Source organism: Serinus canaria, chromosome 6 (assembly GCF_022539315.1).
Source record: "Serinus canaria isolate serCan28SL12 chromosome 6, serCan2020, whole genome shotgun sequence".
Lineage (NCBI taxonomy): Eukaryota > Metazoa > Chordata > Aves > Passeriformes > Fringillidae > Serinus > Serinus canaria.
In genome coordinates, this window is record NC_066320.1 from 27,002,667 (window position 1) to 27,021,913 (window position 19,247).

Below are 19,247 nucleotides of genomic sequence, written 5' to 3' on the forward strand. Positions count from 1 at the left end.
AAGATTGAAAAGAGCCAAACAACTGCTAGAGTGCTTTTTGCTTGAATTAATGCATGCTGCATTATTTTATGGCTCAATGCTATGAGTTAGGTGTATGTAGTGTCCACTGGTTTTTAGTTCACATACACCCAAAAATTTAAACAAAATGAAACTCAGGTTTCATCCTAACAATCAACCTGAGCATTGCTAAATTGCACCAACCCGGCTGTAAGACCAGCACTGCTGTTTGGAAATGCCATCATTTTACTTACAGTTTAATGCATTTGTGGCAGGTGTCTTACCTGGTGTATTAGATGCAAATGTATGGTAGCCAGCCATTAATTTAAGAAGTTTTGCTTGTGCATATCAGAATAAATTTTAATATCCTTTAAAGATTGTATAGGAGAAACTGCAGTTCCATTGCATTTAAATAAGATACACTGTATATAGCTATAGTGCTGATGCAGAGCCGTGGATCTCTCAATCTTTAAATGACTGATAAGTCATTTGTAAATTACTTTCCTTTTTTTTTTTCTGTTCACAACTGGAATAATCAGGAAGGAAATTTCCTTTAATGTTGCATGTGGAAAGTCCTTGTTGTCCTATAGGTAGAATCAGTGTTTTCTGTAGCTTTCAGACGTGGTGTTAAATACCCTAATGATAAAATCTGTTCTTCCTTTGCAGATAACACCTGGTTGCTGCAAGGACAGTGTCTGACAGGAGAAATAAAGGATATTTCCTGTCAAACTGTCATTCCCTTTCAGTTGCCTGGGAGCTGTGTGTCAGCTGAAGCCACCCTGGCCATCAAAGCGTGCCTCTACTACTGCAGCAAAGGTAGCAGTGCCTGTATGATGGCAGGAGTCTCCTTCAGCCAGCCCTTGCAGCTCACTGGCACTGACCAAGGCAGCTCAGCCCAAGTGGAACTGATACACACCTTTGCGACCAACTAACACAAAGCCAGCTGATTTCACACTTTATTTTGCTATCCACATTTCTGTGGGAGAAAGTACAGATAGATAACTTGGCTCTGTTTTTCCCTGGAGCTTATGACAAAGATAAGAAATAATTTGCTTGGTAAAATGAAGTAGTTTTTCCTACAGCTTAACAGGAAAATTTATCATCACAACCTCATTTCTTTACATTACAGTAGCAGCAATAATTTTGTAATACTGTAGACTCTGTTGCCAATTGTGAACACACTGGATGTCTGCCAGTCTTAAGTGAGCAACAATTTTTAGAGTCCATTTGAAAGAGCTGGTGTTACTTTGTGATGTTACTGTAAGATCTTTGCACTGTAAATAGTGTTAGAGTAGATAATTTTGGACTAACACTTAAAAATTCTTTTTATGCCCTTACTGCATTTTAATAGAATGTTAAAAGGAAGTTTCTTTCTCTAGTCTATCAAAAAAGTATCTTGCTTATTCTTCTGTAATGACACTTATGACATGTGTATTTTGAAAATACACCTTAAATTAGGTGCAGCTCTAGTTTTATGCAAACTGAGCATTTTGCTTTAACTCAACATCACCGCCTTACACGAAGAACAAAGGTTCATGGGAAATTTTCTGTGCAAGGAAATGTTCAAACTCCTGCAGAAGAATTTCATGCTGATTTTTAACAAAGAATGTGCCTCTCTGCAATGTGCATATGTATATAAAATAACCACCACAAAGCCATGCTGGAGCTTTTCTGATACATACCAATTTACATTTTATAGAAAGTGGAAGGTAATGGTTGAATATCTACACCTCAGAAATTAAATGTCATCCATTTCAAGCACAGTGATTCACTCCCATTTTTATGGGAGTGAATTTATTTCTCTGCAAAGTCTATTCTGAAGACTTCTGTGTTGCAGAGATGTAAGATTATGAAGAATATCGCACTCTTGAAGTCTGATTCAGAGTCTTTTGAAGGCACTGTTAGTCCTTGGATTTGTTATAGTGGCCACTGAACCAGAATTATATACTTGATAATGGATTATTTACATTCATGTTTAGAGCTTCTGATCTTTTGCTAGAACATTGGTAACCTAATCTTTGAGTAAGATGCTTTAAAACTCTATTGCAAAACTCTGCCCTTGGTGGTTAAATGTTTTGCAAATAAAATTCCCTCAATTTGCCATGATAAGAAGGGGCAGGGTAATAGTGTTGGTGCAAGTTTATTATTTGAACTGGAAGAGTTTCCATCATGCTTAAGTGGTAATTGGCTTAGGCCCTGTGCTCTGTTCATAATAATTAGTTCTGAGAGGATGATTTAAAGTTGAAAGATAGTTCTGTCACACATAATATAAAGTGCAGTAGGGAAAGAATTTTTTATATAGTCTTTTCTAAAACAATTACTCCTGACACCTGTCAGTAAATCCCCACTATCAGTTATTATTGCTTTTTCTTACTTAAAGGCTGACTGAAATGTTGGTCATGAACCCAAGAGGCTTTTGTTTTAAGGGAGTGGTGTGGTTCTTCCTTCCATTGAAATGCCAGTCTAGCTGAGAGTTCTTTGTGGCACCAGAAATGGTTGTTATCTCGCCTGTCAGCAAAGCAAGGGCTGAAATGTTATTACTCTTATGTTGGGGTTTTAAGCAACTTTCCTAATTCACTGTTTCAGCTCCTTTGGGTAAGCCTCTCCATTCTCACATGCCATTTTGAAGAGTGAAAAAGCTTTGCTACTTTGTTCTCAGATGGCAAAGGCTGTTGGAAGGATGAAGATAAAGAAACTGATTTGGGCATTTATTATTTTTTACACTTTAGTAGAACTCAGTCTTTCACAATTCCTTGTTTGTCTGTTTAGCTTTGGATAGTAGCCAGGAAACCTTCAATCAGCTTCTAGGTAGCCTGCAGATTTTCTCTTGCTCTCTGAAAAAAATGAGCATTAGGTTCAGAAGTTCAGAATAATGAACCAAACTGTCAGAGTTAGCTTGAACATGGAATTCATCAGATGGATCTTTTGTCTCATTTTGTCCCATCATAGAATGGTTTGGGTTGGAAGGGGAATGAGAGATCATCTTGTTCCAGCCCCCTGCCATGGACAGGGGCACCTTCCACTAGAGCAGGTTCCTCAGAGCTGCACCCAGCCTGATTGTGAACACTTTCAGGGATCTGGCATCCCAGCTTCTCTGAGCAGCCTGTGCCAGCATCTGACCACCCTCACAGTAAAGAATTCCTTCCCAATATTCAGTCCAAATCTGCCTTTTTCAGTTTGAAGTCATTCCCCAAGTCCTATCCCTACATGCCCTTGTCTAAAGTCTCTGTCCAACTCTTGAAGCTCCTTCAGGTGCTGGAAGGTGCTAGAAGGTCTCTCCAGTCTTCTCCAGGCTGAACAAACCCAGCTCAAATTTTCAGCTAAAGTGTCATCATATTTTACTATTTCAATTGGATCATATCATCAAATTCTGCCTGTACTCCAGTATTAAAAAAAAAAATTTGAAATTTGTTTTGTTGTTGACACTTTCAATCAATGCTCTAGGGGAAAGACTGTATTCCTCACTTTATTTAACTATAGTGTATAATTTTTATTTGCAATATTGTTGTTATATTTAATATCTAAATGTTCTCTCCTTGCTCAGTCTCTGTGTTCACTGTGATTGGCCTTTAATCCTACAGTTTAACATGAAGTTTTGCTTGTCCAAGGGATAAGGATGCACATTCCCTGAGTCACTACTTCTGTTTCACTTGTAGTGTACAGATATTCAAATATTTTGTGATTAGAAAAGCACACATTTTTTTACAGCTTATGATATTTAGGTATACTAATTCCATTTCTTCCTCCAGGGTTTATAAGCTGCTCTTACAGTTAATAACAAGTGCCATAAATTTCACCAGACAGGCAAACTGAATAGCATATACAAGCTATAAGAAATTTATTTAAGTACCTGAAAGTATCTTCCAAATATGATGCAGAACAATAGGAATTGTTACTATTCTGTAAAAAAAAAGAATCAGATGTATTGATGCTACCTCTTTGTATGGGAACTAAGAATTTTGATGTTTTCTGATATAAAAATTCTAAGCAGATTGGAATGGCTCAGCACTTCCAGATTTGTGTCTCACAGTAAAAGTTTGTAAATCAAGGCCTTTTCCAAACATGACTTTCTACTGGCTTTTACAGGTTTTGCAGCAGACCTTAAGAAAACACTAAAAGACTATAGCAAGTCTTTAAAGAGTATTGCTCATAGTTGACTTGTATAGTGGAAACAAGTTCAGTGGCATTTTAAGTTTTTAGTTGCAGTGTTTGCATTTCTGGGACAGCTTTTGGTTTTGAATGGGTGTATTAATAGTTCCATGAGATGTTTTTAGTAATTTTATTCAATTGCAGTATACTATTTTTTATTAGACTAGAAAATAAAGATAAAGTGGTTTCAAAGAGGGAGGATAATTTGTTTTAATAGCTCTTTCATGTTGTTTGAATTCAGTAATATCTTTCTGTAGTTTGCTCCCTTCTGTTGAAGGAAGGGTAGGGATGATGACTATGTAAATCTATTGATGGGCACATATTTTATGCATATATTTTTAGTTGATTTCTTTTTGTGTTAGATTCTTACATCATTTTTAGCTTTTCTATTGGATGCAGTTCTTCACAGTTTGTGTTTGGCCTGTCATATCTTCCACCTGTAGAGCATTATAATGTTTGTATATGCTGTGGTAGTGTGGTACCAAGCAAGAGAAAGTAGTTTTATAGCATCAGGTAAATGCCTTATCTGCTTAGCCTGAGAAAAAGTGCATATGGCTTCCAGTATATTGTATATATTCTTAATGCACTGATTTTATTTCAGTAGGAAAATATTGTAGCTGAAACCGTGGGTAAAAGTATTTTGTTGAGAGAACATCAAGAAAAATATATTCCCTACCTCTTGCTCAGAGGAGGGGGATGATGAAAATGAAGAGACTTTCCTTCTAATGTAGGGCCATGTCCTTTTGTTCCTTTAATTGTTGATTATTTATTTTAGCAAAGCTAGAGGCATTATTGACCATTAATTGTCTTGAATTTTATTCCTATCAAGGTTTTCTATGTACATGGAAGCTTTAATGTCTGACTTTGTAGAGTTATGAGTGATGGATCCTGTTTTAAATGGGTTTAGTTTAGCAGAAAATAGCAGAGATTTATGTACATTCTTAAGATTTGTAATTTTTTAAAATCACTGGTATTAATTGACTTACCTCAAAGACACACTGAGGCTACACTCTCACAAAAGTGTGAACTCAAAATTAAGTTTCTTTGTTGTAGAATGTGTGAGATGTGCTGTGACACAATGTGTTCTCCAGGCTGCACTTGTGCTACCTAAGGAGAATTTTCCACATAGAGCAGCTCATCAGTCACCCCCAGTCATTCTCCACTGAAATCTGCCAGCTCACTTGCTCATGTAATCAATTAATGTTACTGATTTAGGTTAGCAAGCATTTAGCATTCAGAATTTATCATTACAATTTTCATTGGAGTTGATTTGTCAGGGATTAAAGGTGCTTCTCTGTCCCAAGCACACAAAGTGTAGGAATGGTGACAAGTAATTGGAGATAATTTTTGAAAATGTGAGACCTGGTTATTTTTTAATTAAATCGCAAAGTCTGTTTTTGCATTCGGCAAGAGATCATTAATTTAGAAACAATACTCTAATATTCTACAACATTCTACTGTTTTACATTCCATTATGTTCATGTAACCAAATTTGATTACTGTCTTCCATTAGAAGCAGCAGATCTATATTTTATAGTTTTTTACTCTTATAAAGTCACTGCTCTCACTTAGGATTAGGTTTCATTCCTGTTCAGGACTCATCACACCTATGACTGAGTTCCCAAGTTTATCTTAGTTTCTTTGTCATACCATTTTGGGGGATTTTGGTTCGGGTTTTGGGTCTGTCCTTTCCTCCTGTAGTTTCCACAGTGAAATGCAGCCCATATCATGTTACTGTGGAGGGATCTAAGTAGGAAGGATAATTCCTTCCACCAGCTCCTTGCCCCTCCTCTGCTTCAGGAATGGGCATGTAAACAGCAAGTAATTCTAGATAGAATAAGATGATGTCCTCAGGTCAGCTTCATCAAGCTTTGCACTGATGCAGCTGCTGTCAGAAGTTTTCCTTTTACCTCTGGCCCTGTCCACTGAGGTCCTGCAGTTCTTTGCAGCTGTCCCAGAACATCCCATCAAACTTGAGTAGCCTGTGCAGGGATTCTGATGGCTCTTGCTTTCAGGAAACTTTGATGCCAGAGATTAAATACTTTAGGTTAAACATTTTAGCTCTTAAGTAATTTGCTGTCATGTTGTAGGTTATTTAATTATTGTGAGGTAATGCACTCCTGCTGCAGATGAGAAGCTGGAAGCTTGGGTGTGAGTTGAGGAATGTTTGTGTAGCTATAATTAAATATTGCTTAGTTTACCTCTTTGGTGGTCCTTTGCTTTCAAGCATACCAGGGAACTCTGTCCAATTGCAGGCTCTAGGGCTAAGCAAAAGAATTGCAAGTATTTTAAGTCTTGCCTAGTTCCTTTGAAACATTGACAATTTTGAGCTAAAGAAATCCCATTTGAAGAAAACCTGTTCATACATCTGCCTTAACTTAATGCTCTGTACTCAACATGCCTCAGAAGAGATATTCCACACTGTAATCTTTCCCATTTTGACTAAGGATTGAGAAATTCAACCCATCTGGCCATTGTCAGACTTCATAGAAAGCAAGACAGCAATTCCCAATTTGATTTTTCATCCATTTATTAAAAAAAAAAGATCCTATTTTCTAAGGTTTGATTAAACTGAAATACTGGGTTTGAGCCATATGTTCAAGGAATCTGTCCTGAGAGTTGCTTGAATCATATTTCCAAATCTGGTTTCCAGATTTTAAGAATTAATTGATAGTAAAGCAGAGAAACAAATTGCTAAATGTTTTATCCATTGAATACTTAACTTCAGGAGTCTCCAATTTCACTTTTAAAATAGAATTAGAGCAACTAAAATGTTCTCCTCTTGGTCATTACCATTAATGTACCATTAATCATTGTATCATTAAAACTGTGATGGATCTATGTGATTTTGTTAGAAAATCAATAAAGAAAAAGATGATGGTTGTTAAACAGTGACTGGGTGAAATCCAGGTGCTCTAAGGTCAGTGGCAAATACCTTTAGGGCCAGGAGTTTGGCCCAATGGGATAGAAATTCTGTGGGTTTATTACATCTTGATGGCTGAAGGAAAAAATCAGTGCCTTTTATAACAATACTTGAAAGTGTTTCTTTACAGAAACACTGGAGTACTGATTGAAATAAGCTATTTGACCTTCATGGTTTGCAAGCTTCAGAGGGATTTAATTCTGCTAATTCTGAAACTGTGAAGAATTTTCCTTCTCCATCATGTTACTGAATTTATTTGAAATTGAGGTGCTCATTTGTCAATCTCCTTACAAAATACTTCAAAATGAGGTTGTTTCTCCATCTTGTGAGCTTAGTTCTGAAGTTATTGTTGCCTCCTTTGTACACTCCAGATCAAACGTGGCAGGGAGACTTCAAACAGCTTGCTGAAATTGTGGTTTAAGTGAGATGGAAAGCAAAACATGCACTGATCTAAAGGGGCAAAGGTGACACTTCTTGGTATTTGAGGGATGGAGAGTTGGTCTTTGTTTTGGAGTTGTTTTCATTTGTTCTACAGATCAGCAAAGATCAGCTTTACACAGCAGAGGGTTGTGTCTAGGGGCAGTGAAGAAGGCTCAGGTTATGTCACTGTGAAAATGTGTAACTTCATTTAGGTTCTGCTGCTGGGATAGCTAAGAATCCCAGCAGTATAATGCTAGTGAGGGAAGTCACATTTGAGCACTTAACACCTTAATGTCTCCAGGGGAAAGGCAGCAATCTTATTTTTTTCCTTGAGAATTTCAATGTCGCTTTGTAGGCATTGGAAAATTTTGCCTGTTCTTTGAGATCCTAAACCTTTGTTTCTCCATTACATTTGATGCAAAGCCTTTCACATATCTGAATATTTTAGAAATGTGGTTTACATTTTTTGTTACTAAATATGACAAGATCTAAAATGAAAGCACTTCAAATACAACTGATCCAGGTTGTGTAAGCTCTTCACTGAGTGTTGCCTAACTGTTCTTAACAATATTCATAGACGATGATCCTTTTTAATTAATGGGTAAATGTCCTGTAATATTATGAGAACAAATAAATACACTGTAGAAGAAATGTCAGCCTTGGCTATCAAACCAACAGATAAACAGTGATTAAAGAATGTATGCTTTCTCCTGTGCAGCCTCTTTCTCCTTGTAAAGCTTTTTCATGGAAAAATAAACATTAAAAAATTTTATGTTTTCTTTCATGGCTGGGTTTTTCTGTCAATCTTTGTGTGAACATAGTTCTAGAAGTTATGAAATGTGTCTGCTGTGAGGGGTTGCAGCTTGAATAAAAGGCTTTAATTAAGTTCTGTTTGTTTCCCACTCCCTTTGCCACAGGCTCTGCAGCCGTGGGTGTCAGTCGGCCCTTCAGTGACCAGGGGTCTGCAAAACAGTGTGAGTCGTGAGGCCTCCCTCCTCCAGGGCTCTGGGAACAAGAGATCTGCTTTTATTTTCATTTCTGCACATAAGAGACATTAGAAATGGTGCACTGCATGAGTCACAGGCTGCCTGATTGTGTCCTTCACTTCATTGCAGAGATCCCAGAGCAAATTTAGCTACAGGATGAGATCCTTCTGCATGGAGCTCCGCTTGACTCAGTGTTTGTTACTGTGGTTAGACTGTGCCACACTTTGCAGCATGTGGGTGCCTGTTTCATTATAATTATGGCTGAACTGTGTTTTAGCAGCAGCATCTAAAAAGCATAATTGTTTTACTCAGGTAACAGTTCTGCAGCTTTGACCCAGAACCTGTGGGTACAGGGCAATATTGCAGGCTCTCATGGGCTCCAGTAGAACTGGAGATGGACACCAACATGGCTGCAGAGGTGATCTATTATTTGTGCTGCTCATCATGTTTTTATTGATACAGTGATTCCTCATTAATGAAAGCATTGTGTGACAAAAATTCTGGAATGTCTGCTGTAGGTCAGTCTCCTAAACTGTAGTGTAACTATGTTGAATTTGTGTCATTCCCACCACCCCACTGAAGATTATTCCTTGTGTTTATTCATCTATTCAAATATTTAAAATATTTATACATACTACTTATAATACTCAGTTAACTTCCTTTGATTTCCATGCAGATGCAACATATTCAGCTAAGTGTGATGCAGCAAGTCTAGATTTGACAGACACTCAAATTCGGTTGTAATTTCCCTGTTTTACTAAAAAGTTCATCAGAAGCTTCTGCCAAGCTAAACTCAGCAAGTTTAGGGCAGGTCACACAATCTCTCAGCATCTTAGCGAGCAGCTCACAAAGCTAAGCCTTGACTGGCTTTCAGTTGTCACCTCTGAAATGACACCTTTACCCCCAAGTTCTGAGTGTTCTTGGAACAGAAATCCTGTGTGAGCACAGACCTGCACATTCTACATGCAAACCATCTATGCTGTTTTCATGGCTAATGGCACTTGTGGGACTGAGCTGGGCTGCTGCATTTTGCCAGAGCCCCAGAGGCACTGCCTGGTGTAGATTTCTGTGGTCACAAAGCCACTGCTCTAGGAAACCATTAATTAGCTTGTTTGTAAAGGCAAGGGAAAGGAGCTTTTCATGTTAAAAATCACTGACAGGGCCAAGATAGTTTCTTGTTATTGCAAGGGACTCTGCCATCTCCTGCCAAGAGCAATTTATCTGGAGATTGAGTAAATGGGGCTTTAAACAGGGCTCCTCTCCCTGCCCTGTCCTTCCCATCTGAAGTGGTTTCCTGTGGCTGCTCAAGCTCAGGACTCTGCTGCCCCATCTGTTTTATCTTTTCTGCCTGTCACCCTGGTATTTTGTGCACACAGTCCCTCCAGGAACTTCAAACAATACCTGATGGCTATTTTACATGCCAGTGAGGGTAGCAAAGTTCCACCCTTGCTGTGACTGAGCTTTGTAGAGCGGGTTTGTGCTCCTCTACCCCCTGCTTTAAGCACAGAAGTCAAAGCAGAGGTGAGGATTTCAGCCTTTGTGTGTAAAGGAGCAGCTTTCTAAAGTGTTGCTAGAGCAGCACATACTGTTTCTTTTTTTGGAAAAGCATTAGCAAGTCATAACCCTTAGTTAAACCTCTCCATAATTTTACTATCTCAGACATTCCCTTAAGCAAAGTATGTGGGAATGCCAGTGCTCAGAGCTCTTAGCTCAGGCTGTAAATTCTGGGTATATTTTCCAAACACTGAACAAAGCTGTAATATTAAGGATATTAATGAAAATTTTGTTTCACTACAACCAAATACTTAGTGAAACTTAGCCTTGTGCTGCATAACTTTTGAAATCCATTCACCATGGAACTGCAGGGTTATTTCTGAAGCTATCATTGCAATTACTGTCCTAGAGAACTAAATAGTTGTTCTAACACCATCTTTATTTTCCAACAAGAAGGCAGCACATCAGGTTTAATATCCACTTTAGACTGCAGGCTTGGGCCAGCACATTGCTTCTGGAGTGAAGTGAACCCTGTGTCTGAGATGACAGCACATAAAGTGGGACATGTTTTAATCAGAGCAAAGCAGACTCAGCAGTTGAATGGTGTTTTTATTGATACAGTGATTTATCATCGATGAGAGCATTGATGTGTGTCAGCAGCAAGCGCAAGCAGTCATTTCATCAAGGTCTGTGTGCCCTCCCTCCTCCTCCTTGTGCACACTGACACACTTGACTAAAGCTGTGATGTTTCCCAAGTTATCTGGGGTTGATACTGAGACACAGAGATCACCAAGAGTGAGAGATAGAACAGCTTTTTTCAAAACCTTAATACATTCAGCAAGTGGAAGCACAGGATAAAATACAACATTGAAATGCACCAAGCAATGTGTAGGTGCATCAATGCCTAAGTGGCAGTTCAATCCAAAGGAAACTTGCTGGGGGCTACTGAGAAACCCATCATTTAAATTTTTCTTTCCTTTATGCAGTTGAGTGAAGAAGATGGATTTAATTTGCATTTTTGCCATGCTCTTAGCAGTGGAAGTGCTATAAAGTGCTGTTGTTATCATAGACTCAAATCAGACGTGCATGTGGCAGAACTTCTGAGAGCTTATGAGGAAGATGCAGAGGGTGTAATAGAGTCTCTAGCAGACAGTGACAAAAATTTGCCTCACAAATTCACTGCTAAGTGTAAAATGAAACATTTACTGAATCATAACTGGATTAGTTATGAATTTAAACCATCAGGGGATTAAAATTCTTATTTACTTGAGGCTGCTGAACAGAACAATTCTCTTTGCAGGAGTCTTAGATTATATGGAAGTACATGAAATAGAGAAAAAATACAGAACTTAGCCAAGAGAAGTGAAACAGGATGGATGGCATATTTTATATAGAAATGTGTCTTTTTCCAATATATAGCCAGCTTGCTGATTTTTAAATAATACCTTTCTTCAAATGTTAGTGGATGGAGGTGTCAGCAGCTTTGAGACCCATTTCTGGTCTATGTGAGTGCATCACCTGTAATCACAAGATTGTATGTTTTTCTTACACACTTGGTGCAGGGTCTTTCACATGCAGGGGTGGCCTGATCACCCTGACACCCTCTGGGACCCTGAATTTCACAGCTTTTTATAAGAGGGACTGTCTTGCTACAGGCAGCTGAGAGCAGGCATGCATCTGTTTTCCAAGAACAGCCTTGCTCAGGTGAACCTGTCAGAGTGACAGTTTTCCACCTTATCCTAACATGCAGAAAGATTATGGACTACCTTGTACAGTGACAAGCAAAAAAATCACCAGGATTTAATTCATGCTCAGCTTCTCACAGTCTCACAGGAAAGCTGTATTTACAATTAAAGTGCTTCTGGGTAAGAAATAATTTGCTGTTTGCAAAAAACCCCTACAAGCTGACCTAGAAAACTTGTATGTTTTAAACTCAGAAATGTTTGCAGTCAAGCAAAGAAATTTTCAGAAGGAGAAATCAAGTTATCCCAAAGCAATTCTGACTTGCTACTTTAACCTTGGGAGGACACAGAAAGCAATGACACATCCTGGTGGAAGGTGTCCCTGCCCATAGCAGGGGGCTGGAATGAGACAATCTTGAAAGTCTCTTCCTACCCAAGTCATTCTATGATTCCATAATCCCATACTTTCTGATTTTTGTTGCTGTTGGGGCTTTGTTTGGGTTTTTTTTGGTTTTGTCAGCTAAGGAAATTAGTGAGGAGAATCCACTAGAATTACCTTCCAGCACAGCACTTCAGTAACACATCTCAGCATTAAAGACCACTGAGTTCTCCTCAGTTTGGGAAGGGACTCAATTCACTGGTAAGTTTGACTCTGATGTAAACCTCATGAAGGCTGAACCCTCAGGGGGAATAAATTTTCCTGCTTCTAACTGGACAGTGGAGTTAATACATTACTCTCAGGCAGCAAATAGATGCATTCATCCCTGCATTGCTGTGCTCCTCTTGTTAATCTCTGCTGAGTTTTTGTCATGTGACCCTTTTCACTCTCCATTCATCTCTGTAATTAGTTCTCCCAAGGCTTGCAGCCCAGTAACTCTCTACTTGTAGCTCCTTCCTCTCAAAATAAAAGCAATTTAATTTCTCCTGTATTGGAAAACAATTGCTACTACCCTGTACATGCCTTTCCCTTTTCTTTTTACTCTCATGAGATGTGTTATTTGCAAGAGGTTCTGCTTCCTCTACTTCACCTCTATGCCACATCTCACTAAGGTGGCTGTCTCCATGCTGACATTGTTCCCAGCAAGGTTTCTAATTATCCATTGCTAACCATCTTCAGTCTCCTTGACCTGCCAGTTGCCTTCAATGTTCACAAAAAAGTTTTTAGTTTTGAAATTTTTGTTTGCCTCTGTACTTCTCTTTATTCCAAACCTGCATCTGCTTCTTCTTCATGTCCTTGGTTGATAGACCTCTTTCTCATCTCCAGCTTTTGGTGGGAATTCCTGTGGCTTGCTACCCTTCTTTCTCTGCTGCCTTTGCACATTTGGTCTCTGGATGGTAGAAAGTTCCTCAACCACCCAAGCTGAGGAGTCAGAGTCCTCCCTCTCTCTTCCAGAATGGTCTCTTTCTACTAAAGGTGTCTCACCATCTTATCCTCCTTTGACTTTATAAAATGTCATATACCCAAAACTCCTAATCATCTGTTCAATACTCCTTCATGTTGCTCCTTTCCTTTTGCAGGCAATCTTTTGCAATATTACAATTAATCTGCTTATAGATTATTTATTATTCTGATTGCAGACAAGCCTTAGAAGTTCAGTGTTCATTTAGTTTAAACAGCTCACTGCATCCTTGCATTTGGACAGCATCTGAATGTTTGCAGAATTTTTTCCCACCTTTCCTCTGCTCTCTAATCTGAACACTTGTTTGAGTTTTTCTACCTCAAGTCTCAGTTTCCACAATGTACTTTGTTAGCTACAGACTATTGGCCTGCTCCTGCCTATCCCAAATGTGCCTCTGTCAGGTGTTGATTTCCCACTCCAGAGGCTGGTGACTGAAACATGACTTTCTAGAATGCCAGCTCTCCCTGCTGGTATTGGTCACATGCTGACCCCTCACACATTTCACTGTGCCTCTCAGCCTGGTCATTTCCTATTTGTGAGATTCTACTGGTTTTCAAGATGCCAGCTCCACTCTCTGGGGTTTTTTTAATCTTTCTGCACCATTATCCACCATTATTATTATTGCAAATATTGCACAGCTAAGCTCTGAGGCTTCCCTTAATTTTTCAAAAGGATTTCCTCATCAACACTGGCAAAGCCTTCCTTACAACACTGAAATGTCATCAACTTTTAGGCTCTCCTGGACTAAGATCACTCACTCCTACACCAATAATATCTCATTGTTTGCTGTCAGACTCTGGCTCTTGGCTGTGCTGTGCCATTTGGTGCCTGCTCTTGTCCATCAGTTGTAAAATCTCAGTGTAAGCTCTCTGTGGACATGGGACTTTCTTCTCCTCATGTGTTTAGACAGCACTCAGTGCCATGGAGTTTTTCCTGAGAATTGTGCTATTATAAAGGGTAATAGCAGTTGGTGTGACAGGTTTATTTCTCTGGCAGTGCTTAATCATAGCAAAACAGCTTTTAAAATTGATCTGGGAGCCAGAAGAATAAAATAGGTTACTTGTACAAAATTTTAATTTCTGCTTCCATCATTCCAATGTTTTGATTTTGCCTACTTGTTTGTAGATAAATCTCACATTGCTTGTCCCACTGAAGCTTAAGCAATGTATAGGAAAATAAAAAACCTTCCTGAACTGTGGGAATTTTGTCCTTAGTCCAGGAATTCCAGAAGGGCACATGGAGTTCAGCTGAGCTGGATGTCTGTCCTTGTTCAAATCCTAAAGGATCCAAAGATTTTATCATGCTTTTTATAGGGATATTTAATCACACACTGAAAAAAATGTTGAAGTTGGCTAGAGATGCATCTGCCTTCATGATATTTGTTGGCTTTTTTTCTCCTCTAGTGGATGAGGAGACAATTGATTGAAACAGATAAAAACCACAGGAGCATCACACGTGGGGTTTGATCAGTGATGTGACCTCTGCCCTCCTCCAAAACACAGCAGATCCCACACATGAGGGAAGGGATGAGCCTTCCCACTGTGGCTGCTGCAAAGGGCACTTTTGCAGAGTCTTTGGGAGGGAAGCTTTGTGGCTGTGTTCAACTCCCAGAGAACTACAGCCCAAGGCTTTGGAAAAGCCAGCAGGCTGTCCCCTGCCCTGCTGGTGGTTACCCTGATGTGGGGATCTGAGTGACTGACCAAGGTTTGCTCTTAACACCTCCCTGACTTTTTGGCACAGAACATCTGGAAGGTCACAAACAATTTCCTGGGTTTCATTTGAAGGACTAAGATTGGGGCAGAGGGATTCAGCCTCTTCAGGCACAGACCTTCCCTTCTGTATGAGCTGTTCTTTCCACACTTCTCCACACTCAGCATCAGGAGCTGCTTCCCATCATTCCCATCACTTTGCTGCTATGCTCCCACTGCTCCTGCAGAGTGGCTCAGGCTCTCAGCTCCCTCTGGCAGGGAGAAGCTCTTGGCAGCCTGGAGCACAGGTTGTTTGTTCTGAGAAAAGGCAGTAGTCAAAGCCCTGGTAGCCCCAGGGAGAGGGCACTCTTCCCTGGGAGGCCTCTCCCAGCAGAGAAGGAAGATGTGCTGACCTCTCACTTGCTGCTGTCACTGCCAGGACCTTGCTGCAGTTCATGGAACAAGGGATGGTTTCACCTTCAGTGCTGCAGAGCTGCAGCCCAGGCAGCAGGAAACAAAGGCATTCATATCTGAGAGCAGCAATCTGCCAGGTTTGTGTCTCCTGGTCAGTGAGAGGAGGTGGAAAGCCCTGCCCTGAGATGGAGATGTGTGATCCCTCCCTGCCAGAGAGGAATCATGGAGCATTCCAGCTGCAGCACCAGTGGAACCACCCTGGCAGATGGATGGTCAAAAGCCCTTTTTCTGGGGAAGTTCTGCAATGATACATAAATCTTATGGCCTGGTCTGGTTCATTTTTACCTTTAATCCTGAAGAATTCCTGTCTGATATGCTAACCTTCTTTTCTGATGTTTTATTAGAACTAACTTGCAAAGCCTATTTCCAGTATGTGTGGAATCCTGAGCTCAGCTCTTCAACAAAATCTGCCTTTTTAACTCTTTCACACCTTCCCCCAGTTGATTTTTCTATTAAGGAAATAGAGTATCTAAGGAAAACATTGGAACAAACTATGTGCTCTTTTTCTTTTCCTGTAAAATGGAGGGCTTGAAGTGTAAAGCACCTAATGCATGACATTAATTTGGGAAAGAGGCATCTAAGACCCATGAAATTCAGCAACAAAATTTAAGATATTATCTTAGGATCTTAATTTCTTCTCCTGATTCCCTAACTTTGGTTTATTTCTTTTACAGTCTGAAGAGAATTAATATACCATGCACATATACGTCTTTCAAGATTAAAAAAAAATAAACAACCTATAGTTAATGCAACTAATATTCTAGTCAAGAATGTAAGGCTGCATAACCAAGGCTGTCATAAAGCACAACAGAGCCCAAGTCAGGTCTTGTCCTTTATGGCAGTGGGAGAAGAGAGTACTCAGTTCTCAGTGATTACATATCAGTTTACTCCCCTCTCAACCATAAATAAGCACTCTCCTTGTTGGTACTGGCTTACTAATACACTCCTTTCTAGTATACTTGTCTTTGCCCTGCCCCAGAATATTTATATTCTTTCCCAGGTGCCCATTATAGAAGTTTAAAAAATTCTGCACTGCCTTATTTAAAACCTTTGACTGGAGATCCCCCCCTCTCCAAGAGAGCTGACAGCCTGTTATAAGCAGGCTTGAATGATGACAGATATGTGATTATATTTAAATAGCTCTGTCATAAAAAGCATTTTCTAGATTTTTTTTTCCTTAGGCTGATATTTAAGAGGTTGCACTACATTTTCTGTGTTGTTAATGGAAACTTTCTGCAGTGTGAAAAAGGAATTAAAAGCCCTGAATTAAGTGTGTAGGTACCACTTATCCTAAAAAAATAAACATGGAAAAAATGGGGGCCGGGGATCTGTAATGTGTCTACAAGAGCTTCTCATTGTGGCAAAAAAGTCCTAGTCTGCTCAAAGAAGAGATGAATTTGATTCTCACTTCCAAAGAAAGGCCCCTGCTGCTAATCTCTGGGTCCTGCTGTTTGAACTCATCAGCTTCAGAGATGATAAGAATATGTTGTTATGCAAACTATCAAAGTTTATTTACACAACTTCTTAAAACAGATTCTTTCAGTGGTGTGGCCAGGTGGTTCATGCTGATTGTCAGATTTTTTATGCATGCCAGCTTGGTAGTGCACATCCTCCACCCTGTAAGCAAGATATTGTCTGCTGTACAATGCTCTGTCATCCTAAATCTCAGGGGTTAACAGGCTCTCATCTTCAATCTCCTGGAATTCTTCTTTTCCTTTGATTTTAAAACATTTGAACATTTTCACAGAGCCAATCCTCAATAAACACAATGAAAAAAAAAATCAAATAAGCTAAGCAGCTTTAAGTTCCAAATTAAATTATGTATCAAGCAGGAATCTGGCAATGCAGTGCTAGTCTACCATAAAGTCTTTCATCCATGCAAATCCTGTGAGCACTTTACTGCTCCCAGATTGTCAGGTGAGCTCTCTGTTCTAAATATTTTTAAGTGGCTTAAGCACTTAAGCACTCAATTCTGGGTTCCCAGCTTAATGTTTCCCCAAAGGAGCTAATTTACAAAGGATGGCTGTTCATCTTCTGCTATCTAGAAACTGAGGCAACAATTTCACTGCAAACCCTTTAGAAGAGCTGGGAATTGTCAGGTCTATATTTTAAAAAGCTTTGCTTCTGCATGGGATATAAATCACAGAATAAAATGTATGAGGGAAAATGGGAAATGGAGATACCACCAAACAGGCAAAGGAAATACTGAGGATTTATTGTCAGTGATTTTCTTAAATCTCCTTCTACAGCCAGGACAATAGTTTCCAGAATGGATGTGGCTGTTGTTTTTCACATTCACAGGTCAGCACTTTGTGGGGGATCTTTGAAGAGCTCAAATTCCTACTAAAGAGCACTGGCAGAGATGAAATGTCTCCCAGTGAGCAGCAAACTCCAGGGGCTGCTGGAAATCACCCCCACAGTGAGGGTTTGGTGTCACCCTGCCCCTCACCAAAGTGCTAATGTGACAGTGGCAGCTGTGGTGAGCATTGAGAGCATCTCTGAATCAGCAGCACAGGGATCAAGCTTTAACTGGAGCCCTCAGCATATCAGGGCAGCATCTGGGAAGGAAAAAATCAAAAATTGTTATGCCCAAGTCAAGTTACAGTGACTTTAAAAGATTAGTTGGACATTTTGCTGCCTGTGTCAGCAGCAGGGTTATCTGAGCAAAGGCCACAGTAAATCAGATTACTTCATGTCTGCTGTCAACTAGAAAACCACAGCCCCAAGGGGCAGGAATAACAGAAACAGAGTCACCTGAATGCATTTGTGAATTCTAGACACCTTGGAATACAAATATTATTTTCACTTCACTCTCTCTTTGGATATTACTTCCCCTAATGATGACAAGTGCCTCAAAAACTGTATTGCTTTCCAGCTAAAGCTTGACCTTTGCTGCTTCTCTTCTTCAACAAGTGGCACCAATAAAATTACACAGCAGACAAAAAAAGCAAATAAACAATCCAGCTGTGAAAGAATTATTTGAGCTGTGGGAAAATATATATTGGATATGACATTCAGGAATTGATTAAATCACCACATTTGCAATTTTTGAGTGAAAGACTACAAGGAAAGTTTGCAGCAGGCATTCAGCAATATCCATGAACAGTAAAACCAAAACTTCTGAGAGTGTGTGTGGCATTTGGGAGGACTGAAACACACAGAATATTAGAATAATTCATGTTGGAAGGGATAATATAGTGAGTTTCATTCATAGAGATAACATTCTCACTCAGTTTACATCTACCAAAACTCTGCTTGTTCAGAAACCAGAAATTTGTTGACCAGAAGGTTTCCAAGAGGGAGCAAAGAGGAATTGTCCATTCCATAGCTATATAATACCCTTTATAGGTAGTGCCAGTCTGTTCTCAGTGGTCATGCAGCCAGGTCTCTGAAATATGGCATCAAAGCTGCCTGGCATTTGGCTGGGTGCAGAAAGAAGAAATACTGAGGAAATTGGGAAGGGAAGTGCCTTCCAGCAGGTCTTTCCAGAACTGATTTAAAATATAGTGCTGGAAAGACAATAACAGACATCTTTCTGCAATATATTTCATCTGCAGATTTGGTTAATCTTGAATAGCTGCTCTCACAACTGGGGCTGTTCTGTGGATGAGAGGACTGTCCCTCTCTATTCAGAACCAGAAAGAATGTGCAGAAAGCAGAGAGACACAAATTAAATCCAGCCAACATTTTCATTCCTTTATTTATGTTGGGAAGGTGAAAGACAGAGCAGACTTTCTAGGCTATTTTGGTAACTGGAATGATTTAAAAACGTGGCTAGGCAACAGTGTGTACAGACTGCTCTGCCAGCTCATCCAAGTCATCATCTGCAGCATCATTTGCTCTTTGGTTACTAGAAATCCTCGGGGCTGAGCACTCCAGTCATGCTGCAGCATTCCAAATTATTTCAGCTGGGTTTTTCTGTTTATCACAAGGACATATGCCCACAGAGAGCATCATTGGATGAGCAACTTCATTTGCCTTTGTGCTCTGCTCTTGGGGGTGGACTGAGGATGCAATGCCCAACCTGTGCTGGA

The 19,247-nt window shown here is 39.7% G+C and overlaps 1 protein-coding gene across 1 annotated transcript in view; it reads left to right on the forward strand.

Moving 5' to 3' along the window:
- The window catches only part of NHLRC2 (NHL repeat containing 2), a 32,576-nt gene extending 24,315 nt beyond the window's left edge, over nt 1-8,261 (forward strand). Inside the window, exon 11 of the mRNA XM_009087172.4 lies at nt 664-8,261. Coding sequence (XP_009085420.1) covers nt 664-929 — 266 coding nt within the window. The 3' untranslated portion in view covers nt 930-8,261. The remainder of the gene's footprint in view (nt 1-663) is intronic.
- Nucleotides 8,262-19,247: the final 10,986 nt, after the last annotated feature.